This window comes from Scomber scombrus, chromosome 13, assembly GCF_963691925.1.
Source record: "Scomber scombrus chromosome 13, fScoSco1.1, whole genome shotgun sequence".
In the NCBI taxonomy this organism is placed as follows: domain Eukaryota; kingdom Metazoa; phylum Chordata; class Actinopteri; order Scombriformes; family Scombridae; genus Scomber; species Scomber scombrus.
This window is the reverse complement of record NC_084982.1, coordinates 15,217,661-15,241,412: the sequence shown is the minus strand read 5'-3', so window position 1 is coordinate 15,241,412 and position 23,752 is coordinate 15,217,661. Positions and strand designations below refer to the sequence as shown.

Below are 23,752 nucleotides of genomic sequence, written 5' to 3'. Positions count from 1 at the left end.
TTGTTTTTCAAGGCCTGACTGCGCTGGGCTTTATCTTTGTGTGTTTCTTACCAAGTTGTAACCAAAACGCAGGCCCCACGCCGCTATTCAAAACACCCCATCAGGATGAACGGAAGGTAAACTGGAGAGTCCGCCCCACTTTTACAGCTCAGTGTTGCGAGTCATGCAGCGTCTCGGATGTGCGGAGAAAAGTTGGCACAGCTGTGTACGATGTAAGGACGGAAATTATATAGATATGTCATATTAAGAAGGGATCGAAGAAGGTTTACCACTGGAATGATTTGTGTAAAAACGCACACAACGCCGAACTTCACAGCGAAATTATGGATGGTTTATCCAAACAAAATCTGTTTCTAGCAGTCTACTACTAACGTTATCTCTTTGAAGACCGATGGAAGTTGACAACTGCTTGGGAAACCAACTGCATTTATGGTAAGACATGATTTGTAAATAGTGTTTTTCGTCAGTTCTATCAGCAAAATGCAGGGGAAAACGGTTCGTAAGACTGAAAAACTGATGACCTCATGTGGGATTCGCCCATATTTCAGTATTTGCCTCTTTGCATCACTTCAAAGGAGCAGGTTAGAATGAAGCATTTAGTATGTAAGCTGATGACAAAAAGATGAATTGTGTTTTTTGTTTGTGTTTGACTAGTCCGAAGGATTTTGTTACACCAATGAGTTTAGTCATGGATGATGACGGATCACAGCCCCATCCACGGAGCTCGGGTATGAGGTATGTAGGCTCTTCACTGTCATTGGAAATATCAGCTGTCATATCTGTGTATTTTATTGGCCAATGACGTAAAAAAATCCACGTGTCCTTTTTTTCTCCTCACCGCAATATTATTTTTCTGAGCCAAATCTCCATGGTTTTGATATTGCTGTTTGGAAAAAAGAGTTATAAAACAGATAAAGCATGAAAAATAAAAATAAATCCTTCAAGCTTTTTACCATTGTGCAACTGTTGAAGGCATGAGAATAATGCCACCTTTGTAAAAAGAAAAAAAAAAGCCTCTGTATAACCAACTTTCAACTCACATTCCTTTCAGTACATCTCAGCGAACTCACAGTTGTTGCAGACGTTTCAACCTTTGAACTTGCCTCATTTCCTGCTCTCAGAGCTTTACTGAGAAATTGCCTTGACCATATGTTGAGGTCATGGGAAGTATTTTGAAGGCAAAACATTGTGCCTCCTCTGACTCTGTGATGAGTCAGATGATTGTTTTTTCTTGTGGAAATCTTGCACTTCAGCTTTGCTTGAAATTGATATTTTATAAGATACTGATTGGTTGTGTCCAATAATTTAAAGAAAATCACTGTTAAAGTGCTGTGGATATGTGACATGGTGGAATTTACCATCAGTTTTGGATTCAGGGACCTGGAGATGATGTCAGCCGCTTGTATTCCAGTGGTTGGAATCATTAAAAAGGGGGGAGTGAGTTTCCAGACCTTTTTTTTCTTTCTTGGTACAGTCACTACTCACTCCTTTGGCATTCAGAGGCGATCTGCCGAGTTTTTGAGATTTAAATTAGAGGTGAGATGGAGAATATGAAGCCTTGATAGCTATCCATGCAGTTTCAAAGCCAGTATTCCATGAAACTGGAGCTATGCAGAGTTTCCAGTCCTTCCCTGCATACAGGACTATAATTTCCCATTTGTAAAAAAAATAGCATTCCAGCACATCATATACAGTTAACTAGAAAAAAAAAAACTGATTTGATTTGTATTCTTGTATTCATATTTCCCAAGTATTATATTGTGTAATCTGGGAGCACAGCCACTCTCCTTGGCAATGGAGAGCTGCAGACTACCTAAATCTCTCTGTGGTTTGACTATTATTTGGAAAAGTAAACCACCTTCTTCTATAAGTTGTCGGAGTGTCGGGGGAAGGCACATGTTCTCTATCTTATTTGTGGCTTCTTATATTTGGAGCCAATAAACCACTGCTTCTGAAAATCCAGCCACTTGAGGTTTAAAAGCAGTCATATGTTAAGGTTTCATGTGACCCCCCTCCCTCCAAAAAGCTATGCTACATTTGTTACCCGACTACTGACCCAGCCAGAATCATTTGGTTGGCTGTTCTCCAAACACAGATGTTGCTTGCACACGTCCACACACATATTATTTAACGTGAGTTAGTCTCAACAAAATTAAAGACACAGGTTTTCTTTCTTTCTGTATTTGTTTATGTTCAGCTGAAAATCAATTTCACCACACTTTTTAAAAATTAATTCACCAAAAGCATGAATCTTTTTGGAAGCTTAACTAACCAGAAACAGATTCATAATAACTCTATATCTCAAAGTGGCATAATTATTCATCTATACTCAATCTAACAGTGCACTGCTTGGAGCTGGACTTGTTGATTGGACACACCTTAAACCATGATCTCACATGGCTGGCTTTCCTCAGGGCAGAATGTGGAATTAGTTAAGGTATTGTGAATCCCCACAGCTGTTTCCAGACATGCTGGCAGTCCGTCCAAGGGCACAGCTGCTCACATGAGTGCAGAGATGAAAATTATGGCAAGAATGACTTGGTCAAACTAAGCGAGTGGGCACGTTTAGATAAAACACAGTGACAGTAACTTGTTTTCACAGCTACTTACTTACAGCTAGGGATAACAAGGCTGTCTTCATTCAAGAACATATATAATTGGCTATACAGCATGCTGCCCTCAGAGAGCCCACTCAGATGTTCTGCACTCAAAAGCAAGATAAAGGATGTCATTCAAAGATACCCACCCACTTGATGTAAGAAAGAGAGAAAACGGCATGAAGTCTTGCCCTGGGAATAAACTGGTGTGTCTTTGAATACTGGGATGTTTCATCTGATGGATGCTTTCTGCCTCAAAGGGCTAAAACAGACAAAATGGCTAAGATCCAGGGAAAAGGGAATAATGGGTCGTCTTTGTCACCGCACTGAAGCCAACGCATTGACCGTAAATACCAGTGAATACTTCTCACCGGACAATTATGTGCGTTATGAAACACAGTTTGTTGGTTATTACAACTAATTTTTCTTTTTATCTCTAAAGTACACACTTTCATTTTGCATTTATATAATACTGTTATTGTGCAAAGCAGCTGTTTTAAACAGATTTGCTGCACGAATCCTGCGTGGACACTGGCTGAAGTCTTGGTCCCTCTTTGTTTCTATAACACACTCTTCCAGATCATAACAGTTAGATGCCTCCCACTCTCATCCTGTGTGAATTAGTTCTTTGTGTGCTGCCAACAGGAACTGTTACTTATCTCCAATAACATTCAGACATTTTTATGTGACAAAGGAGTCAATTTCTCTGAATTTGTTTGACCCTCATTATCAGTTTGTTTTGTTTCGATGAGATATAACAGAGAAGGCCGAGTCCGGTCTGCCTGGGATTGGTTGGGTTTGCTAATGATTTGTTTAACAATAGCTTGTTGTCTAGTAGAACTGCAACGATTAGTCAATAAATCAATTAAGCCATCAACAGAAAATTAATTGGCAACAATTTTGATAGTCAAATAATAGTTTTAGTATCATCTGCTGTTCGCAGCATCTTAAATGTGATGATTTCATGCTTTTCTGTATCCTACATTTGGAGCTTGGATTGTTAATTGGACAAAATAAGACTTTTAAAGATGTCACCATGAGCTCTACGAAATAATAATTGGCTCCTTTTTCTTGTTATTTTCATTATCAAAATTGTATGGACATTTTATAGATTTTATAGACATTTTATATACTTTATATACTGTGTAGCAGTTACTCAGCGAATGACAAATCATACAGCTGAACAGAAATAGACAGGCATAAAATGAGGAACCCAGAACTGCACACCTTGAAATGATTCTCTAGATTGCACTATGTGTGTGAATATGTTCACAGTGCTGAACTCACCTAGATCTTTGTGCATATAGACATTGGCTTTGTTGAATCTGGCATAATATCAGACTTGTAATGTGTTGCCTTATCATTTCCTAATATTCTGTGTAGCAAGTTAATGGACCATGGCATGACACAACAAACAGCAGCCAGCTGTTGCAATGAGGATTTCTACACTGACAATTAGCAAAAGCCACTTGGTGTCAAAGATCTGCTCTTTTTCTGTTTCAGCTGTACTTCATTATGTAGCATGCCTATGAGGGGCTGCATTTGGTTGAAAACCTTCAGAATTCAGTTCATGCTGGAGACATATAGTGAAACACAAGAACATATCTCTATATAAAGCAAGGAATCTCTGTCTGTTTGTAGGTATGCATGTATCTTTGTCCTCTTGAACTGTTCATCCGATCATCTCCACACTTGGCGATTGCATTGCTGGGAAACAGGGAGCCCCGTGTCGAATTAGGTGCAATTTGGACATGCAATATGTTTAATATTAATAACCTTTAATTACATCAGCAATCAGTGAGCTGCTCCACTTTGCAGGGGAGGTGTGTGGAACTCCAGAGCTCTGTCAACTGACTCCTGCATGTCAAAGAGAGACCATAGACGAGGCCTGACACAAGTAAGAGAAAAGTGGTCTAAAGAGAGAAAAATATACAGTGAAGACAGACTTTTTAATCAAGAATGGACACTCTGAAATCAGCAGTGAGTGACTACACAGGGGGCGTTCAGGTACATGGTTATTATTTTTCTTGAAATGAGAAAAGAGCATGTATTCATTATTAGAGTACTTAACCTATTATTTGTATCGTCTGTGTACAATAGAATATGATCATTTACACCTCACATCAACTCTTATTCATTTATCTGTGCATTGAGGTAGCAGCCGGAGGCCAAGCAATTGGACCATTCCAAACAGGCATGCTTTAAATAGGCACTGCATTAGTTTAACAGAATTTGTGAAATGTTCCTCCCTCAACCATGCTTTAAAAAAATTAGGGCAATTGTTATTGTTCTTGTCTTGGGTTTGCATAGTCAGCATACATGAGATATGGGTGTAACCCTTGTTATTTTAAGATGAAAATAAGTGGGGGTGTTTTTTTTTTTTTTCCGATGTTCCAGTCCTCGAGGTGTATGTGCAGTATTCTGTTCTCACTATTAGCAATAGTAAGTGAATAAGTAAATACGATCATTTGCCTGTTTAAGTAAATATTCACTGTGTGCACTCTCAGTTCACGTGATAAGCAAAGGACAAAAAAGCATGCTGGTGTGCTCTTTGAAAGATGCCCCATTGTAGACAATGCTGCATTGTTTCAGATGAAAGGACACAGTGTGAGAGTTATAATTATGACTCAAGGGGGAGCTGTCTCTCTTCATCAAGGTATTTTATTTAAATGTTGGTCTAACTTTAAAAAAAAGGCACTACTGTGGTCACATCACCAGAGTTTAGAATGATAATTACCTTTTCTTTTCTGTACATGCTCCACAGGCTGTGTATCTGGAAGCATATGCCTGCAACCCCAAACAACAAGACGTTAACCTCTTGACAGCTTTAGTAAATTGAAATAAAATTTGTGCATAAACAGAAACTGAAATACACATGTTCTTTTCATATGTGTCCTTATCACACATATTTTCTGTGCAAGAACCATGAGATTACTTCAAGGCAATGTTTAGTCTGAAAATACACTGAGATAAGGTGAGGGTAATGTACTGTTACAGAGCCCAGTTCACACACTCGCTGCTTGGGGCATTGTAAAGGGAACTGAGAGATCACCATGTACAGTATAATCTCAAATCTCATTACTCAACTGGCTGGCAGACATACTGACCCGCTAGCTTACACTGCCTCTGCTGTGGTATTAGGCACCGCACAACATACAAATGTGCAAGAGTGAGCACCACAGAGAGCAATAACACTGAATGAAAATGAGGTGGATCATGACAAACGGATATTACATACTGCATTGAAAAGCTAATAATGTGACAAGGTTGATCCTTAAATATCTCTCAGAATTCTTTATAATAGTGTTAAGTGCGTCCTGAGAGTTTGAGTTTTACTGTGCTGGGAAATAGGGTGGGAAAAATGATACTCATAGGAAATTCTCATAGGGTCCCTGTGCTCCTTTTCCCCCTAATCTCTTTCCGCCCCACACATTTTATTAAGTAATGGCCTTTCCAGACCTTCTTTAAAAAGCTTGTGTTTACTGTGAGTGACCTCTCACCAAATTACCAGCTGTGGCTCTGGCCCTGTGTTTTGTCTTTCCTCTGGGACCAACCCCCTTCTGTGTAGCTCCTTAGCTCCACCCCTTTGAGGACGAACATCTCCATTCACCACTTAACCTCCTTATCATCTGATAGCATTTGGTGGTGCTGTATGTAGAATGAACCACACATTCCTAAGTGAGAGTGTAGGGCTGCTGATAAAAAAGCAAGGCAATGACCACTTATTTCATAATGGAAAGTCAAATGTATTGCTTCTGTGCCAGACTTCACACTGCACACTTAACCAAACAAAGCCATAGATTTGACATACTTCAAAATTTACACAGTAAGTCATAGGGTTCATTAAATGATTTATAATACACAAAAGTAATAACAGGCTACTAATGCCACTAGATGGCAAAGTTACAGCTTCCTGCTTTTTTTGCAAACCTTTTGTGTGAATCTGAGAAAGGAAGGCGTCTGTTCCTACACAAATAAATAAAGCTAAAAATAAATTGTAAATGCTTTTTAATTGAACCAATCCTGAAGTGCTGATTAGATTAACAATGAAAACATCTGAAAAAAATCGTGCTGAGGCAGTGCTTTGTCTGGCTGGATCTGTTAAGTGCAAGGTGCTGACAGTCACTTTTGACTGCTTTTACTCACAATACTACCCATCTGTCTGTCAGGGATATGTCCGTTGACTTTGGAATATTGTGTTAGTCACAGCTCTTCACATTTTAGTTCTGTTGAAGTTATATGTCACCTAAAATGATATAACATTAGGCGAGTTTCTGCATTCTTAAAGTGAGGAAAAACAATGAAATGGTCACAATCTAAATGAAAGGCATACCAGTATTAACAGTACATAGAGAAACTGCTAACTGTGAGGAGAATATGTTGTTCTAAACTTTGGTTTGCCAGAATAACTATCGTTCTCATAACACTCAACCGACAAGATTTTAGAGTGAGTCAGTTTTAGAAGAAGTAAGGTGTGGCTGAAAAGTTGGCAGTGGATTCTATATTGAAAAACAAACACAGGAGAACTACCTGATTAAGTTAGGGAGTTAGGAAGATTCTGTTTGAGTCCAATAGTTTCTTCTATTGCTCTGATAATTAAATCATTTCTGGCATGATTAGAGTTAAGGCTCATTCATTGTACATGATAACGCATACTGTATCATGGTAATCCAACATATTGACCCTATGCTAAATCCTGAGTTAGCAATGTGAGCCCACGTGCTGCAGTGCACCTCACTGCTCTGTTGCTCCACTGGCCCCACCCACAGGTTTCATGTCTGCACAAAGAGGCAAAGCTGCTTACTGTGCGGCTCACGGCCGCGTGGGGAGTGCCACTGACACACGACGCACTGGAGCTTTGGTGCAAGGGTAGAGGAGACAGATGTCTGATGTCACAGATTGGGGCGTGGCATTTAAGGTGGGCCCTTTGAGGCTATACTGATAGAGTTTAATCTGTCAGACTACTCATGGGAGATACACAACACAATGGAAATTATTTGAGCAAACACAACCTTAAGCAAAGAGGTAAGGAGCGTGGAATTAAATGTTGGCAAGCTGAGAGGAAAAGCAGGTCTGTCACACCTGCTCTCCAAATTTCTGCTTTATTCTCCTTGTTTTGTCAATAATTGTATCTTTACAGCAAAGCCATGCTGTCACAGACTTTCTCTTGAAGCGCTGGACAGAAACTTTAAATATATTTGTGCACTAAATGTTTGAACTCAGATGGTTAACTGTGTTTTGACTCGAAGTGGAGGGTGCGTTGTACTTGCCGCACAGTGTGACATGTTTGAGCCTGCACAATATTGTTGACTTGCTGGTAATCTAGAGTTCTGGGGATGTTTTGGTCATTGGAGCATTGAATTGTTCTCTTGTTACTTAAAATAACTGGGGTGTTTTTCAGAAAATGTGACCGAGCAGAAAGGCCCTTTAAAAAAAAATAGAAATCTTCTTTGTACATCAACCCACTATTCCCCAAGGGACCATCCTGCTCAGCAGCTGCTAACATACCACAGTAGGCATTTTTGCTAATCCTTCACCTTCTTCAGAAACCTCAAAGGAAAATTACATTTCTACTAATGCTTTGGTCTGGTTTCTTCTTTGTGCTGCTCCTACCTGTTTGATTTAAGATTTGCCTGAAGGGATCTTCATTTATTGGATGTAAATTTGCATAAATGTGATATTTCTGGTAAAAGTCATGCAAGCTAAAACAGAGTGTAATGGTATGTAGGGACTTTGATATACCTTTGTTCAACTGGTTGACTCCTGCTGAAATTATGATTACTTTTTTTGTTTACTGTTACTGATTACAGTAGATAAATATGCATTTTGACCATTCTTCAACCTTTCTTTTTCTATCACTGCCAGTCTGTCTTTGTCACACATAACATAAGCACAAAAGCATTTGAAGATGTTCTTTTATATAAGAAGCAGCTTCTAGATATTGTGCAAAGCCCTTTCATGTTTATTTATATTGTTGAGGTTTTTCTGTAGAAATGTGTACTGTATATTTTGAAGTCTTAGCATTCTGCATTCTTTACCTCAGGTATGAGGCAGAACATCAGACATCAGTTTGAGCTGTTTCACATATTCAAATTGGAAATTAATTGATGGCTGCACTTAAACATAGATGGTTTGTTGAATACAACATCATAGCATGCAGTATTTATTCATCACAGTACTTGTACAGTATTTGTTTCTGAGTCAAATTTTTCTTGCATTACTGAAGTTTACAAGACAGTTGTATAATGAAACGTATTAGATGGCACAATCATGACAAGCCTGTCTTTTCCTGGTAGTCTATGATCATGTCTCTCAAGTATGTTCAGTGGTATTGAATGGGCTTGTTTGTGAGTGTCAGACCTCCCTGGGAAACCCTGTGAATGAGGCATCAGCACAGTCAAGCTTCAACACGTCTCATCTCATTCAGCAACACATCCTGGGCTTCTGAAAAAACACTGCCCTGGATGGCAAAAACAAAACTGTGCCTGTGTCTTCATGTCTGTCACCTGCTCGAGGTGTCTTGATAAAATTGCTGATGACACAGCTGTATAAACTGGACAGACCCTGAATCTGAGGTATTGTGTATTTTTTCCATGCTAATTTATTAATTACTTCTATCCGGGTATTTGCAGTGTCAATAAGGCCTAGTTTTAGAACAGTTGTAAAATGTGTAGAGAAAAAGAAGTGTAGACATAGTGTTAAAGAATTCTAATCCCATTGCCAGTCTACTCCACAGCCGTGACCATGAAATCAGGACTTTGTACCCAGTAGAGACCACAGTGTGAATGTCTGTTTTAGCTACTCCGTTGATGTACTGTATGTATAGGGAATTTATGGCATTTGTAATAATATTTGATGTTCCCACACCAACACTGGGTGTGATCTGCATATTATTGTTCATCCAAAACTCCCTTACTGCTTTGCATCTTCCTAAACTGTCCAGTTGGGGTGAGAAGTATGACTTTCCAACACAACAATATTATTCTCAGACCTTCTACAACCCACTATAGGTACTGGACAAAATGAACAACATATTGACAAGCTGTTTTTTGACTACTGTGGGGGCTAAACATGTTGTGTTTGCCCCCAAGTTGGCACTACCAAACAGCACATGGAATAAACAAATTCAAAATGATTTTTGGTCTGAGAAATATCTACATGCTTTCCTAATGTTATTATTAACATTATTATGGCAATCAACCTGTTACATTATGCAATATTATGTGAAGTGGACGTTTTGTCAACAGCAAATATCGTTGCAATCATGGCATCGCTTTGCTTTTTAGGAAAAAAGTTGATGATCCTGAATGAAATTCAGAACAGATAACAGTTAAAGGGAGTACCGTAATTTTTGTTGGTAATCCTGGCATGTTTTTATTAAAGAGAACTTTAAGGCTGGAATTAAACCCCACAATTGTACATGATAACTATTATCTTCTCAAGCATGAGAACTAAGTCTTTAAATACAAGTACAAAATCTGGCAATATGGGTTGAAATGTTGGATGCAGATCTATGAATCAAAATATTGCTTCTAAGTAATGAGTGTGCTGCTTTTTCTTTTTCTTTTGTTTTCTGTCTGAGAGCCAGTATCACCCTAAAACAGGTTTTGTTGTTTATTATGTGGAAATGATGACTGGCAGTTGGAGGCATGTGCTCACCATTTCAGTCAGCCAGATCAAATGCGTTCTCTACAAAACTGAATTAAAAAAAAAATCTTATTGATAATAAGAATATATTTTATTTATAGAGCATTTTTACTCAAAGATACGTTAAGTAAGACAAAAAGACATTTAATAAAACAAGGTAATAAATAATCACACATTAAAAGCAGTTTTGATTAATATTTTGAACATTTCCAGAGGGAGGGGGCAGCTATGGGGAAAGTCCTATTATCCTCACTTAAACTAAATCATTCATTGGTTTTGAGCTGTTACAGGCCTAAAGAACCCCAAAACAAGCTGACAGTAAGGCACTTTCAGACCAGAGTAACTTTTACTGTACTATATAGTTCTTAGAAGTGTTGCAGGAACTACCCCTTTTTTTAATGTGTTCACACTGCAGGAACTGGGAATCATCTAAATGAGCTAAATAAGCCAAATATAAACAAGGATTAACTAGTTCATGTTGGGTAAAGTTCAACAGTCAACAAACCATATATTTTTGTTGTCTATTTTTGCACAACTCGTGTATCATCCTGGCTAACACTGGTGCTGTTGGCATAGAGATAAAAAAACATAAACTCTAGTGTTTCTGTTGTGTCTCAATTCTCACAGCCAACTACTGATGAACTGAAACGCATGACTGATACACACATGATTTCAGATCCTGCCATCAAATTGTTTCAGGAACAGCAGAAAATAATGTGTGAAAAAAACCTTTCTGACATTTCTATATTGACTGCCACTTTGTCTGAAAGGGTTAACCTTTTTCTCTGTTCATTGTCAAAAACTAACACTGGTCAGTGTGTCACAGGACAGTATAAGATTAGTGAACACTAGTTTTCAGCATCCTTTCAGCACTTCTTTATTAAGAGAAGTAAAAAGTCAAATCAGACAAATACAGTTCATTGTAAATAGTGAAGACATCCTAAATCTTGGAGGTCTGAGCTAGATGTGGCTACTTCAAGCATTGGCATCCTGAAATATTAACTACCTGAGCCTGTGGGTGCAGCTGGCTTGGTAAATACTCACTGCTTTCAGTCAGATCCAGTCATCCCACAAATTTAGAGATTTTATTTTCAAACTATAGTCCTTGTTGTTACCTTTTACCATCAGTCAAGTCATTTTCTAAAAATGTTCACAGCCCACTCCAGACCAACAGAGTGGTTCATAAATGTGATATGTATAGCTACTAGTCCATGATACAAATGAAATAGATAATGTTGAATCTGCCCTTTACATGTAAGCTAAATCAGGAGATTATGATAGTGCAGGAAGTGAGCATAATAGTATTGATAAATATTTCCCAGTTCTAGGCAAGGCAAGGCAAGGCAAGGCAAGGCCGTTTTATTTATATAGCGCATTTCATACACAGTGGCAACTCAATGTGCTTTACATAAAACAAACATTCAACAGAAATTAAAAAAAACAAAAAACAAAAACAAACAAACATGGAATTTGAGAAATAAAAAATCACAACCCAATCATAGTAAACACGTACATACCCCCCCCCCCCCCCCCCTACACACACACACACACACACACACACACACACACACACACACACACACACACACACACACTAATAATAAAAACAAAGTACAGAAACATAGAAAGAGAGAGAAATAAAATACTATAATAGAGCATTAAAAATAAGATTGCAGCATAAAATAATGATTTGCTTTAAAATCATTAAAAGGACATAGAGTGCAAATGAAAGATTAAAATTTAAAGTGCTTTGAAATAGCTCAATCATAAGCACAGGAGAAGAGAAGTGTTTTTAACCTGGATTTAAAAATATTCACAGTTGGGGCTGATTTCAGTTCTGCTGGTAGTTTGTTCCAGTTGTGTGCAGCATAACAGCTAAAAGCTGCTTCACCATGTTTAGTCTGAACTCTGGGCTCCACTATCTGACCTGAGTCAGTAGATCTCAGAGCTCTACTGGGTTTATATTCTACTAACATGTCATTCATGTATTCTGGACCTAAACCATTCAGTGATTTGTAGACCAGTAGCATAACTTTAAAATCTATTCTATAGCTGACTGGGAGCCAGTGTAAAGACTTTAGAACTGGAGTAATGTGCTCTGATCTCTTTGTTCTGGTCAAAACTCGGGCTGCAGTGTTCTGAATGAGCTGCAGTTGTTTAATGCTTTTTTGTGGGAGTCCAGTCAGAAGACCGTTACAGTAGTCTAGTCTACTGGAGATGAAAGCATGAATTAACTTCTCCTGGTCTGTTTGAGACATAAAACCCTTCACTCTGGATATGTTCTTAAGCTGATAGAAGGCTGTTTTGGTGATTGATTTGATATGACTGCTGAAGGTCAGATCTGAGTCTATCAGCACGCCAAGGTTTCGGACTTGGTCGCTAGTTTTTAGAGAGAGTGACTCGAGATGTTTACTGACAGCAATCCTCTTCTCTTTATTGCCAAAAACAATTACCTCAGTTTTGTCCTGATTTAATTGAAGGAAATGTTGGTTCATCCAATTTGTTACTTGCTCTAAACAGTGACACAATGACTGTATTGGACTGTAGTCATCCGGGGACAGTGCTAGGTATATCTGCGTGTCATCTGCATAACTGTGATAGTCTACATTAGAGTTCTGCAGAATTTGACCCAAAGGCAGCATATATAGACTGAACAGAAGGGGTCCAAGAACTGACCCCTGAGGAACTCCACATGTCATAGCCACTCGATCGGATTCATAACTTCCAATGGTCACAAAATAACTCCGCTCCTCCAAGTAGGACCTGAACCATTCTAGGACTGTTCCGCTGAGTCCTGCCCAAGTTTCCAACCTGTTCAACAGTATACTGTGATCCACAGTGTCAAACGCAGCACTGAGATCCAACAGGACCAGAACTAACACCTTGCCTGAGTCAGTTTTTAACCTTATGTCATTTAACACTCTAATAAGAGCTGTTTCTGTACTGTGGTGAGGTCGGAAGCCTGATTGAAATTTGTCAAAAAGGCCACTGGAGTTCAAGAAATTGCTGAGTTGATTAAAAACCACTTTCTCAATGATCTTGGCTATAAAAGGAAGATTTGAGATAGGTCTGTAGTTGGTTAACATGGAAGCATCCAGCGTTCTCTTTTTTAAGAGTGGCTTAATGGCAGCTACTTTTAGGGGTTTAGGAAATGTGCCTGATTGAAGTGAGCTATTTATTATTTGTCGCAAATCTGTTTGGACAGAGTTCACAATAGTTTTAAAAAAGTCTGATGGCATTGTGTCAAGACAGCAAGCATGTCGATGGTTTTAGATGCTGAACTGTTTCCTCTATGGTTTTTTGGTCAACTGTTTTAAATTCTGACATCGCAGTTGAGTTATTCCTGGGAGGTCTTAGGGATTGCGTCTTTTTATTGTTTTGTTGATTTGTGTTGATATTTAACCTTATGGACTGTATCACTGAAAAAGCAAGCAATTGCATTTATCTGTGGAAAGGAGTTCTGGAGCTATCTGTTTAGGGGGGTTTGTAAGCTTATCAACCATAGCAAACAGAGTGCTAATTGATCAATCAGCATAATGTAACTCCAGTTTACACATTTAGCAAATATTGTACAGTGACTTCATGATTGGCATATCTACAGACTATGATACTTGGGCATGTGTGTGTGTGTGTTTTCATGTCATAATGCTTGAGGACAGCCGCCCCATAGCAAAACTAATAATCCCTTGCTAGACGTGCCTCTGTAGAGCCTGTGACCTTGCATTGCTCAGATTCCTCTGTGCCCCCACATGAGACTTTACAGGCTATAATTCAGGACATTGGGTCTGCAAAAACACACTTTATCTATGTGCTGACTAAATGAAGTGACACTTGAATCTTTCTGAAGTAACAGATTCCTTGGCTCACTGAATAACCTAACGGCATTGCAGTACAAAAACTTGCTTTTTGGTAACTTGATGGGACTTTGTGTTTACTTTGGTTTCTTACCATAACATCTGCAGCTTTTCATTTCAGCCAAACAGTAACAAAAAACAATGTATTACAGCCATTATGTAAAGGACCAGTGTGTAAGATTTAGTGGCATCTAGAGGAACAGACTTGGTAGAAATGGAATATAATATTCATAACAATGTTTTAAATGGTGTATTATCCCATGAAAATAACAATGGTTGTGTTTTCATTACATTTGGATGAGCCCTTTTTATCTACAGAGGGAAGGGGCCCTCTTCCATGGAGGTCACCATGTTGCACCACCATGTTTCTACAGTAGCCCAGAATGGACAAACCAAATACTGGCACTAAAGAGGACCTATTGCATTTTTCATTGCCAAAGTAGGTTCTTCTACATGCTTGGAAGGGGAGGATGATGGGAGGTGTATTCATTTGGCATCTGCAAAGTCACCACTAGATGCAATTAAATCTTACACACTGGACCAGTAACTGTCATAATGATGACTGTGTTGAAGTCAAATCATCTTTTGTTTACAAACAGCAGGTGTCCAGATTAAAGGATATCTTTTGGATGAATGAAATCAGTGGTATATGAAAATTATTTGCCTTCAGTTGCTTTTGCTTTTTTGTTTTGTTAGTTTTTTGTGACATACTTTGTAACCATCACAGGTCTGCTCTCTCCCACATTGAAACCGATTCCAGGGATGTTAAGCCTAGACAAACACTCAAAACCGGACTTCAAAACTGAGAGTTTTTGTCATAGTTAATAACCATCAAATAAAAATACTAGGTGTACCAACTGATGATTACTAATGCATCGGGTGATTTTGCTCCATTAAAAATAACATACACTACACTATCTTACCTAAACACAGCATCTACAGTGACTGAAGCAGAAATCTCTATCTTGCGTCTTATTATGAGCCTCTCTCACATGTCTGTCCATTCACAGTCATTTCTTCAGGCTCAATGAGTAAATCTGTCCACTTGGTTGTCTTGTGACTTGTTTGCAAAGTGGACTTCTCTCTCGCTCTCTCATGTAATGCCTTTCTAAAACCTGAAGAAGAAAGGATTCCTTTCATGCTATCTGGTGCACTTCGATTTTCAATCAGATTATTGTCCCAGATAGATAGTAAGAACCATTTTAATGACATTTTTAAAAATGCACACACACGCACATGAGTGGAAAACCATTCCCCTGTCCTCTCATAAGTGTCGTTCACTTACTTGTGTGGCTGCCTCAAAGCAACAGTCAAGATTTTTTTCCCCCTAAATACTGAAGTGGTGAGAATAATTTACACTGTCTTGTCCAACTACAGGGTGTCGACCAAAAGCAAAGCCCCATCTCCGCCAGGACTAAAGAGGCTAGATTCTGCAGGTTTCTCCCAGTGGTACCCAGGAAACCCTCATTTAACCATGGACCAGAAGGAGAATCTCATTGATAAAGACCTCTCTCTAGTTGTGGTTCTGCCCGATGGAGTGGAAAAGATGACCACGGTTCATGGCAGGTACAGTTAGACCACTGAATCTAAATCAATGTTATGTTCTGTGACAAAAGACCACATGTGAACTTCAAAACTAAATCATCTTTAAATCATGCAGTTGCACAAAATGGGAGTTATGCAGCTTGAACAAGAACACTATTTGTTAAGACTGAGCATTTCAATGTAACATTTAAACACTACATCATAAGACTGATGTCATATTAAGTCATCACATAAAGTTCAGTTCCAGTTGGATTGAGTCAGCGAGGTGGAGTAGCTGAATTTGTGGTTTTAATTAATGTGTTTACTGGGATCAAAATGGGTTGCTGTTCTTCATTTGTGTTCTCTTATTATACGATATGAATAAGAATGAATTAACTTTTATTCATAAACTCCACAGATGATCTTATGATTGCATGCTACAGTACAATGCAGCATGGACACATAACAACCTTACAGTTTCAACATATGTCTATGTCAAAGTTTTTTAGAACAAGGTCTTTGTGTCCTTCTGTGAGTCTACTCGGTCACACTGCTCAGACTTTCCATCAACAGAGTTTACTTAAGATATCATTATCTTTCTCACTTTGTTTACAAACATTCTTTCATAGGTACCTTTTGCACCTTGGCCTGTTGAGAAATGGCTGAGACCAATCCACTATGAAAGGATTAAGCATCAAATTCTTTACCTTCTTTCCTTCCTCTAAACCTGTTCTTAGTGCCTGCACAACAGAGTTAACACTTTATTTTAAGGATTAAGTGTAAGGCATTGTGTTTTAACAGTATGGTGTAGCAGTTTCACATAAGCTTCCTGCATGTGTCTACCTTTGCTACTGTAAACTACTGTGAAGTTGCTCTACACATACTATGCAGCTTCTTTAAACTTGAACTTTTTATCTTAAATAAATGTGCCAAGCTATCAGATAAGCTGTCTCTTTAACTCAAACCAATTGCAGAACTATCATTGAATCCAATTTTTTTCTCAGTTTCATAATTATTTCGATGTTCTATTTTTTATTATACAAGTGGAACTTAACTACACTTCTTCACTCTTATGCTCTATACATTATTTGGTTTTCTCTCTCTCTTTCAGCAAACCCCTAATGGATTTATTAGTGATGCTTTGTGCCAAGTATCACCTGAACCCATCCAGTTACACCCTAGAACTGGTCACCGCCAACAGGAATAACATCAAGCTCAAACCTAATGCTCTCCTTGGAACTTTGGATGCAGAAAAGATCATACTTAAACCTAAAGGGGAGGAGAAAAGTAAGAAGACAGGTCCTCAAATGCCCGAGGTATGTGAAGCAGAGTGAAACAACGTGCTTGTATATAAACACTGCCATTTGCTATTCGTGTTGACTAAACTGATTTTTATCAAACTGACACATTTTGTACTCTCCAGGCAACTGTCCGGATGGTGATAAACTACAAAAAGACCCAGAAAACAATATTACGAGTCAATCCTCGAGTTCCCCTGGCTGAAATCTTGCCAGCAATCTGTGAGAAATGTGAATTTAACACAGAGAGTACAATTCTGTTGAAAGATATGCAGTCACTGGCCCCTTTGGACTTGTCCAGTTCTCTTAATGATTATGCAATAAGGGAGGTTTATGCAAGAGACACAAAAGGTAAGTACAAAATAAATAAATGAATAGAATAATGAAGTAAAAGATTAAACCGTTCTGTATATCTGGAGATTTTTGTGTTTTAAAATATCGACCATAAGTGTTTGTTTTACTGTACTTTGCTGTCTGTCCTTGTTCTGTTCGCTTTGCAGGACAATCTGCTTCTCCTGTGTGTCCAGCCTCACCAAGTCATTCAGGTAGTTCAGTTTGTAAATTGCATGATTTATATCAACAAAGCTGTCATGTTTTAAGTAATCTGACTTATCTTACAATTTGTTTTTTCCAGGAGCAGTTACGCCCGGCAAAGATAAAGATCAGAAAGAAAAAGAAAATAAAGGCCTCTTCAGCATGTTTAGGAAAAGCAAGAAGAAATCTGACCAGGTACACATGTATTTTTGTTGTTGTTAATGTTTAATTGTTGCACATACTGTACTGCATTAAGGTTTGATATTCAGATCATGCAAAGATGTAACTGTAGCAGAAAGTACATTGAAATGTTCAGAGGGAGGTTTGTGTACTTAGGTTTCCCATTGGTTGACGTGCACTATGTTGTTTGGGAACAGTCCTCTTATCATGTTCTGATTGGATGTTTGTTCTTTAAAGGCAACAACAGCCAGCGCCCCAGCTTCTCCGGTGCTTGTGAGCAAGCCTCGACCACTCAGCATGGCCTTAACTAGCTCAAACTCGTCTCCGCTCAAATCACCCACAAGCTCCACTGATGGGTCAAAGAAGAGACGAGCGCCTCAGCCCCCAATCCTTGTGTCTCAGAGCTGCACTTCAGACATTAGCACTCGCCAGAGACTCAATTCTGAACCTAATGCTCAAGTGGACAGTGACCAGGTGAGTGAACTCTGACATTGCCACAGCTCTGACTGCTTCGCTGTAATGCTAGAATGGCAGTCATATGATTTCTGTGTTTTGTTGCATTGATGATATAACTTAATTAAGTCTTATTATGTAGATGGCTGGTTTAAGTCGGGGGTCCTCAGCAGAGTCTTCACTGAAGAGAACCAAACGCAAGGCTCCTCCACCCCCTACATCCCCTAGTGTTGTTGTCCAAGAAACAGATCCTGTATATGAAAATTTGCAAGGTTTGTCTTTGTTTACATTTGTGTCTATTTATCTGTGTCTCAAATCAAATGTTTCATTGGTCACTCATACAGAGGGCTGCAGTGTTTATTTCAGTCATACATTTCATTTTACTGCTGCATTGGAAGTAAAATAGTATTCATTGTGTGATGTTTTTGCATATATACTTTGACCTCAAGCACAAATACTATATACTGTATGTCTTTTCAAACATTGCAGCCTGATTCTACAATACTTGTTTTATGTGACTCTTGTGCCCCCTAGTGGTCCTTATTTAATAGTCGCTCATATTTAACATGTATTACATCTCTCTTAGGACTTCCTGTGAAGAATGAGACATATTAATCCAAATAGGTTTTATGTTTGACCATGCAGATCCTGCTTCATATGTGAATTAATAATAATCTGTACTGCACTGGCTCTATTAACATATTCTCTGAACTGCCTCTCTCATGTATTTAGTTCTCAAGCACTTCATCTTCATCTTTGCCTGTGTTGCTGTCTCTGTCTGCTCTCTTCCTGTTGTCTTTACATGTATTGATTTAGTTGGCTGAAACTTTTTTGCGTTTTGTCAACTTTTTCAAAATGTAGACTTGTGTCATCAAATCAAAACCATCAAGTCAAAACCAAGTTATTACAGTATTTGTGAAACATCTTCATTAAAAATCAAAAACATGAAGATTGAACAGGACATTTTTACTTGATTCCAAATTACTTCAATAATGCTCTAAATTCCTTGGTATTTTCCCCGGTTTTGTTTTGTTAAATTGCTTTGGATTTACTTTCCTGTGATTGTCACACACATCTGACCCTCATTGTATTGTCCCATAATGGAATTTCCACCCGTCCTGTACACAAAACCCCTCAAAGCAAAACTAAGAATATTTAAAGTGCAAACCAAAGTCTTAAAAACAAAAACAGGCATTTACTTTGGTTTACATTACTGCAGCGATAAAGAAGGGAGATACAGTAGTTCGGGTTCTCACTTTCTGTGAGTTGTATCTAGCCATGCAGACCTCTGCCACCACCCTGATATTACAGAGGTGAGTGGAAGTTTATATTTGGTATTCAGAACACTGAAATTGCATTCTTAAAAAAAAACAATGACTCTTGACAATCCACATCACTGTAATCAGTTTGTATTACATCTTCCAGAGCAGGATCTGGATTTTTATAAGGACCAGGAGAGTGTGACAGTTGAACCAGTGTCCTATAAATCCCACTAACACCCTCTAATGATTGTTTTCTTTCTTGTTTTCTCTCCTTTTTGATAACTGTCTATATGCCTCTGTGCCTTTCTTTTTTTGGTTTCCTTTACATGCTTTTACAGGGCTGTTGCATCATGAAATTTTGCCACTCATTTGCTACCCATGGTCTCTTTACTAGCAACATATCACCCAGATTTCATTACCAAAAAGGTGTAATCTCAGACATTTTACAACTGCTGTCTGCTGTATACATTATTTCCTTCCTTCCTCTTGGGTTTTGATTTTTCAGACACTGACGTTTACAGAGAAAGATAACTTCCTGTGTTGTTTCCCCTAGCAGCCCAATGCTGCTCAGTAGATATTGACATCATAGGCAGAGAATAGCGAGAAGCTGCAGTTTTGTTTAAGTAGCCTTGAAATTCCTTTTGCTCTCTGCTCCTCTGAGCTGCACGTCCTTGAAGTGCTAAATTAAGAAACCAGACAAGGGAGAATGAGATGTAAAAGATTATTACAAGGAAATTCATTCCTCAGAAGAACCTTTTATTATTGGAAAGAGTGAATGTTTACCCATGAGTACCGAGATAAATATGTCAGACACTTAATTTCTCATACTTTTGGTGGAAAATTTGGATTTTTGTCAAGAAAAGTATCCAGTCTCAATTATTTTCACATGAGCAACTGTATTTCCTTTGACAGATTTAATGTGATGTTGGATAGTCCACTGATTCTCTAGCAACACTTTACTTGTAATGCCATTTTAGGTGTTACAATGTCTATGATAATGTGTGATGATCCCTGTGATGTTGTTTTACAGGTGGTGCAGCTGCTAACACACTGGAGGAGATCATGGAACAAGAGGAGACGACTGCATCTGTCATGTCTGCAACTGCTAGTGATGCCCAGGGAGAGGACAGCAGCCTCAGCTTGTCAGCTGATGTTTCATTGCATTCCCCGTCCCCAGACAATGAGATACTGAGCACAATGTCCACGGAAGACGTTGGGGAAGATCAGTCCTGTGATCTATCCTCAGATGGCAAGTACGAACTCTAGTAAGACTTCTCAAGGCTGAGTCATGTTTTTACGTTTAGTATAAGCAATACTTTTAATTCCTCTATGCATGCTTGATATTTACAGTCAACTGCAGAGCACCGTGAATGATTCTGCAGCTCTGAGTGATATGACGACAACTGCTGGCATGGACTCATCTGAACTGGCAGATACTAGTGGGTTTGCATTTTGATATTTGTTAAAGTTGTGGTTTTTGCTTCTCAGAAGAAAGTCAGCACACCTGTCTCACATGACAAATGCTCTTTTCCATACAGATAGTGATTCATGTCAAGTTGAAAATGTAAGACAACTGCCCATCTGTGAAGAGTCTACAACTGAAAGTGTCAAAAGTGATTGCACTACTGTACCCAGTGGCCTCCCTCCCTCACTGCCACAGCCTGTAATGCAGGATGCAGAAGCACAAGCCTCTGCTCAGGCAAACACTGAAACCCTTGGAGAGCAGACTGGCAGGTTGGAGAGCCCAGTGGCCAACAGCACATCATGCCCCACTGGAGAGGATGCTCAGGTGCAAACAGATTTTACACTGCTCTCTGTGCCTCCACAACAACAGATGGACCAAGTTCCTTCCTCAGATAATGCGCCTGCCTTTGAATCAGTGGGGAAAAGAGATATGGCCACTTTGACTGAGGAGCTGGATCCCAATGACCTCAAACATGCCTTATCCCACACCTCAGAGACCTCATCATGCCAAGACTCAGCACCATGCACCCCTGCAGCAATAAAGGCACCTTCTATTTATGCCACAGACTCTGAGCCAAAGCCCAAGCCTTCCAACGAGTTGACAAGGGACTACATCCCCAAGGTGGGGATGACAACGTATACGATTGTGCCCCAGAAAACTCTGGAGAAACTGAGATATTTTGAAGTTGCACTGACACTGGAGGCACCTACTGCAGCTCAAGAAGAGGGACTTAACATCGGCTCTCTTCAGTTGGAGGAGTGCACAGCACCCAGGGAACAGACAGAAGTCTCAAATGAAAAAAGTGATCCGCACTGTAAAATACCCAGGGAAGAGTTACTGACAAGCACTACTACTACCCAAGGCACTGCTAATGGAAGTCTACCTGAATCCATTAATTCCTCACCACCACCAAGTTTACTTAAAGCAGACGACAAGATCTCATCCACGTCTAATGGGGCATCTAAAGCAGGCTCACCAGCAGAGGTCAAGGAGATGAAAATTCCACCCGCAACTAAACCCAAGCCTGGTTCTTTCCGCTTGGCAAAGCACAAAAAAACACCTGGGCATTATGTAACTTCAGCAGCAGAGAAGAGTCTCAGTGCCAGTCCTGGCTGTGGCCAGATAGAGGCTCAAGAAAGTGCAGAGAGAGCAAAGTTACCACCCCCTCCCCTTCCTCCTCCTTTGCAGTGGCAAGACCAGACGACAGAGGCCACTAATGTTGAGCTGAGCCACAAAGAAGATGACAAGAATGTACCCATCATGCGAGTTACTAGGCAAAGCAGTTTACCATCTAAAGAGCCAAGTTTAGGGTTAAGCTTGGAGAAATTAAGGAGCTTTGCAGCCCCCAGACCTTACTCTCCTATAACCCCATCCCGCTTCGCCCAGGCAGTGTCCTCTGCTGTAAAAAGAAGTCAGTCCTTATCTCATGGGCCAAAGTTGCCTCAGTCACCTGTGTCGCCAACCTTCTCTCCAATTACAAGTCGGTCACCGGTCATAGAGTCAAAAGGATTATTTAAGTTTAAGGTGGGTCATGAGTACTTCAAATGTAAGCATACTTATCGTAGCAATTATTAATAAAACACAGCTGGAACTGAACTGTGTTAACAAAGTAGTTTGTTATAGTTCCTGTGACAGTCTGGGGTATATTGTGACAGACCTGCTGCAAAAAATCACAAATTTAATTCCATGTACTGTATAGAGCTTTGTAAATAAGAAATGATAAATCAACAAGGTTATGGTATATCATTTGTTCAGTTTTTCCAATTTATAGGCAATCTCAAAAAGTAAAATAAGAAAGACAGGAAATTATAATACTGGATGTACTGTTCTGCTGACGGTGGCTAACTTAAAGGACCAGTGTGTAAGATTTAGTGTCATCTAGCAGCAAAGTTGTATACCACATAACCCATCACTATCTGAGCTTTAGGGATGGTCAGCAGAAGCAAAATAATTCTGTGTCGAAATAATATAGAATTGGATGTCACCCGTGATCTGCATATACAGTTTATAAATATATTGACATTTTTTCCTGTGTTTACTTTTGTTGGATTCATAGTTGTTTTAAAGATTTTGAGATGCCTATAAAAAATACTGCAGTTTTGCTTTCTTTTTGCCTAGTACAGTAACTTTTTAGTGATTGCGTGCATTGTTTCCCCTTTCCAACACCACAGGAAGATGAAAACAGAGAGACAGATAGTGACAAAGGCTCAACTCTGCAGGGAGGAGAGGGTGAAACACCAGCCTTTAGTGAGGTTGCTCAAATGGAAGGAGAGAGCAATCCATAGCAGTGCCTTTATTCTTAAGACAATATATCATCTACTGTAAGCAATTGCATGGCAGCAAAAATATACAAATGTTTGCACAACACATGCATGAATTTTCTTTATTTTGTCTCTTCCAGGAGGAGCTTATCCTGTCTACTTTGAGTTCTCCAGAGCTCTTTACCCCATGACACAGGAGAAGAAACTGTCTTTTGTTTTACCTCTTTTGTTTGTCTCCAACATTGTACATAAAATGATGTATTTTCATAATTAATAAGTGCTGTATTTTGGTTTATTCTCTCACGTCATTAAGTAATACCCCTGGCTGACCTGCATATTTTAATGCTTCTCTTTTATTTTGTTTGGTGACTATCTTGCATTTAATGCATTACTGCTGTGAGTGAATAATAATGGTAAATGAGAACAATTCTATAAATTATTAGACTGATTTCCAGAGTTGTAATATTATTGGTTTTTATCCAGAAAATGTCTTTATTAATGAATACTGTATAGGACAGACCAGGTCACACCTATGGTACTTAATTCTTCTTATATCAAATCTATATTTAAGTTACAGAGTTCTGATTAAGCTATATGCAGAAATACACTGACGTGTACAGTGCACCTGTTGTCCTTGTCAAGCAGTGTTGTTATGAATAAAGCTTTTATCATTTCAA

The 23,752-nt window shown here is 39.0% G+C and overlaps 1 protein-coding gene across 2 annotated transcripts; it reads left to right on the top strand.

The window, feature by feature from the left end:
• Positions 1 to 202: 202 nt before the first annotated feature.
• cobll1b (cordon-bleu WH2 repeat protein-like 1b) lies at positions 203 to 23,752 on the top strand. 2 transcript variants are annotated; one of them, XM_062431486.1, is made up of 14 exons: positions 203 to 432; positions 655 to 735; positions 15,476 to 15,664; positions 16,734 to 16,938; positions 17,046 to 17,271; positions 17,421 to 17,465; positions 17,555 to 17,649; positions 17,872 to 18,108; positions 18,230 to 18,359; positions 20,380 to 20,602; positions 20,700 to 20,788; positions 20,888 to 22,338; positions 22,986 to 23,135; positions 23,216 to 23,752. In XM_062431486.1, exons 1-13 carry the CDS (start codon positions 392 to 394, stop codon positions 23,097 to 23,099), a joined length of 3,126 nt encoding a protein of 1,041 aa, XP_062287470.1. In that variant the 5' UTR covers positions 203 to 391; the 3' UTR covers positions 23,100 to 23,135; positions 23,216 to 23,752. The 2 variants fall into 2 exon arrangements, with proteins under 2 accessions (XP_062287470.1, XP_062287471.1); XM_062431487.1 differs by lacking the exons at positions 203 to 432; positions 655 to 735 and adding an exon at positions 7,443 to 7,622.